At 47.9% G+C, this 2,376-nt stretch overlaps 1 protein-coding gene across 1 annotated transcript in view; it reads left to right on the top strand.

The window, feature by feature from the left end:
- Positions 1 to 2,376, top strand: part of LOC106511328 (WD repeat-containing protein 17) — a gene marked incomplete at its 5' end in the record, with an annotated part of 17,446 nt that overhangs the window by 4,812 nt on the left and 10,258 nt on the right. Inside the window, 3 exon segments of the mRNA XM_014000082.1 lie at positions 641 to 752; positions 816 to 957; positions 1,071 to 1,173. Of these exon segments, the coding sequence (XP_013855536.1) occupies positions 641 to 752; positions 816 to 957; positions 1,071 to 1,173 (357 nt within the window).

Here is a 2,376-nt window from a genome sequence, read left to right as displayed (position 1 = left end):
GAGCAATGATGGTTCTGGTAGATCAGAACCATTAGACCCTGCAGCTGTGATGGTTCTGGTAGATCAGAACCAGTGGTTCCAGGAGCAATGATGGTTCGGGTAGATCAGAACCAGTGGACACTGGAGCTGTGATGGTTCTGGTAGATCAGAACCAGTGGACCCAGGAGCAATGATGGTTCTGGTAGATCAGAACCATTAGACCCTGCAGCTGTGATGGTTCTGGTAGATCAGAACCAGTGGACCCAGGAGCTGTGATGGTTCTGGTAGATCAGAACCAGTGGACCCAGGAGCAGTGATGGTTCTGGTAGATCAGAACCATTAGACCCTGGAGCTGTGATGGTTCTTGTAGATCAGAACCAGTGGACTCTGGAGCTGTGATGTTCTGGTAGATCAGATCCAGTGGACCCAGGAGCAATGATGGTTCTGGTAGATCAGAACCAGTGGACCCAGGAGTAGTGATGGTTCTGGTAGATCAGAACCAGTGGACCCAGGAGCAGTGATGGTTCTGGTAAATCAGAACCAGTGGACCCAGGAGCAATGATGGTTCTGGTAGATCAGAACCAGTGGACCCAGGAGCTGTGATGGTTCTGGTAGATCAGAACCAGTGGACCCAGTCAGATCTGATTGTTTGTTTCTTCAGGGAGCTCTCAGCAGACCTGCTGCAGATGGTTCCAGACAACCACATCTTATTGGTTCAGCTTTGTGCGTTTTACCCAGGAAGTTCTGCAGAACTGGACCGGTTCCACCACAGGGTGAGTTAGAGCTCAGGTTCTGGTCAAGWTGGTCCGACACTAAAGGATGTTCTGTGTTGGCAGTGCGGCCTGCCGTCCACAGAGGAGTGCAGGACRTTAGCAGAAGAAGCTGTGAGCCAAGGTGATCTGTTCTCTGCTGTGAAGTTCCACCTGCTGAGCTCCGAGCCTGAAAACGCCCTGCAGCTCGGCATCAGACACATCAAAGGTTCTGAACGCTTCATGTTTGGATCAGAACCGTTCAGATTTTACACTGAAAACARGCCAAATGTTCAAAACATGACAGAAGAATAACCAGAGGTTTCTGTTCSTGGTCCTCAGAACAGCTGTCAGGATCTGATTGGACTGTGGACATGCTTCATCCCATCCTGGACCTGATGAGTTTCATCAGAACGGACCACCTGATCCAGTCCAGACTGACTGAGTGAGACAACTGCTTCCTGTTTACACCAGCTTCCTGTTACACCTGCTTCCTGTTACACCTGCTTCCTGTTTACACCAACTTCCTGTTTATAACTGCTTCCTGTTACACCTGCTTCCTGTTACACCTGCTTCCTGTTTACACCTGCTTCGTGTTACACCTGCTTATTGTTACACCTGCTTCCTGTTTACACCAGCTTCCTGTTTATAACTGCTTCCTGTTACACCTGCTTCCTGTTACACCTGCTTCCTGTTTACACCTGCTTCTTGTTACACCTGCTTCCTGTTTACACAACTTCCTGTTACACCTGCTTCTTGTTTACACCTGCTTCCTGTTACACCTGCTTCCTGTTTACACCTGCTTTCTGTTACACCTGCTTCCTGTTTACACGTGCTTACTGTTTACACCTGCTTCCTGTTTACACGTGCTTCCTGTTTACAACTTCCTGTTTACACCTGCTTCCTGTTTACACCTGCTTCCATTTTACACCAGCTTCCTGTTACACCTGCTTCCATTTTACACCAGCTTCCTGTTTACACCTGCTTCACGTTTACACCAGCTTCCTGTTACACCTGCTTCCTGTTTACACCTGCTTCCTGTTACACCTGCTTCCTGTTTACACCTTCCTGTTTACACCTGCTTCCTGTTTACACCTGCTTCCTGTTTACACCTGCTTCCTGTTACACCTGCTTCTTGTTACACCTGCTTCCTGTTTACACCTGCTTCCTGTTTACACCTTCCTGTTTACACCTGCTTCCTGTTTACACCAGCTTCCTGTTTAGACCAGATTCCTGTTTACACCTGTTTCCTGTTTACACCTGCTTCCTGTTACACCTGCTTCCTGTTTACACCTTCCTGTTTACACCTGCTTCCTGTTTACACCAGCTTCCTGTTTACACCAGATTCCTGTTACACCTGCTTCCTGTTTACACCTGTTTCCTGTTTACACCTGCTTCTTGTTACACCTGCTTCCTGTTTACACCTGCTTCCTGTTACACCTGCTTCTTGTTACACCTGCTTCCTGTTTACACCTGCTTCTTGTTACACCTGTTTTGTTTACACCTGCTTCCTGTTGACACGTGTTTACTGTTTACACCTGCTTCCTGTTTACACCTGTTTCCTGTTTACACCTGCTTCCTGTTACACCTGCTTCCTGTTTACACCTTCCTGTTTACACCTGCTTCCTGTTTACACCAGCTTCCTGTT

Source organism: Austrofundulus limnaeus, unplaced genomic scaffold, assembly GCF_001266775.1.
Source record: "Austrofundulus limnaeus strain Quisiro unplaced genomic scaffold, Austrofundulus_limnaeus-1.0 Scaffold2682, whole genome shotgun sequence".
In the NCBI taxonomy this organism is placed as follows: domain Eukaryota; kingdom Metazoa; phylum Chordata; class Actinopteri; order Cyprinodontiformes; family Rivulidae; genus Austrofundulus; species Austrofundulus limnaeus.
This window is presented reverse-complemented; position numbering and strand designations above follow the sequence as displayed.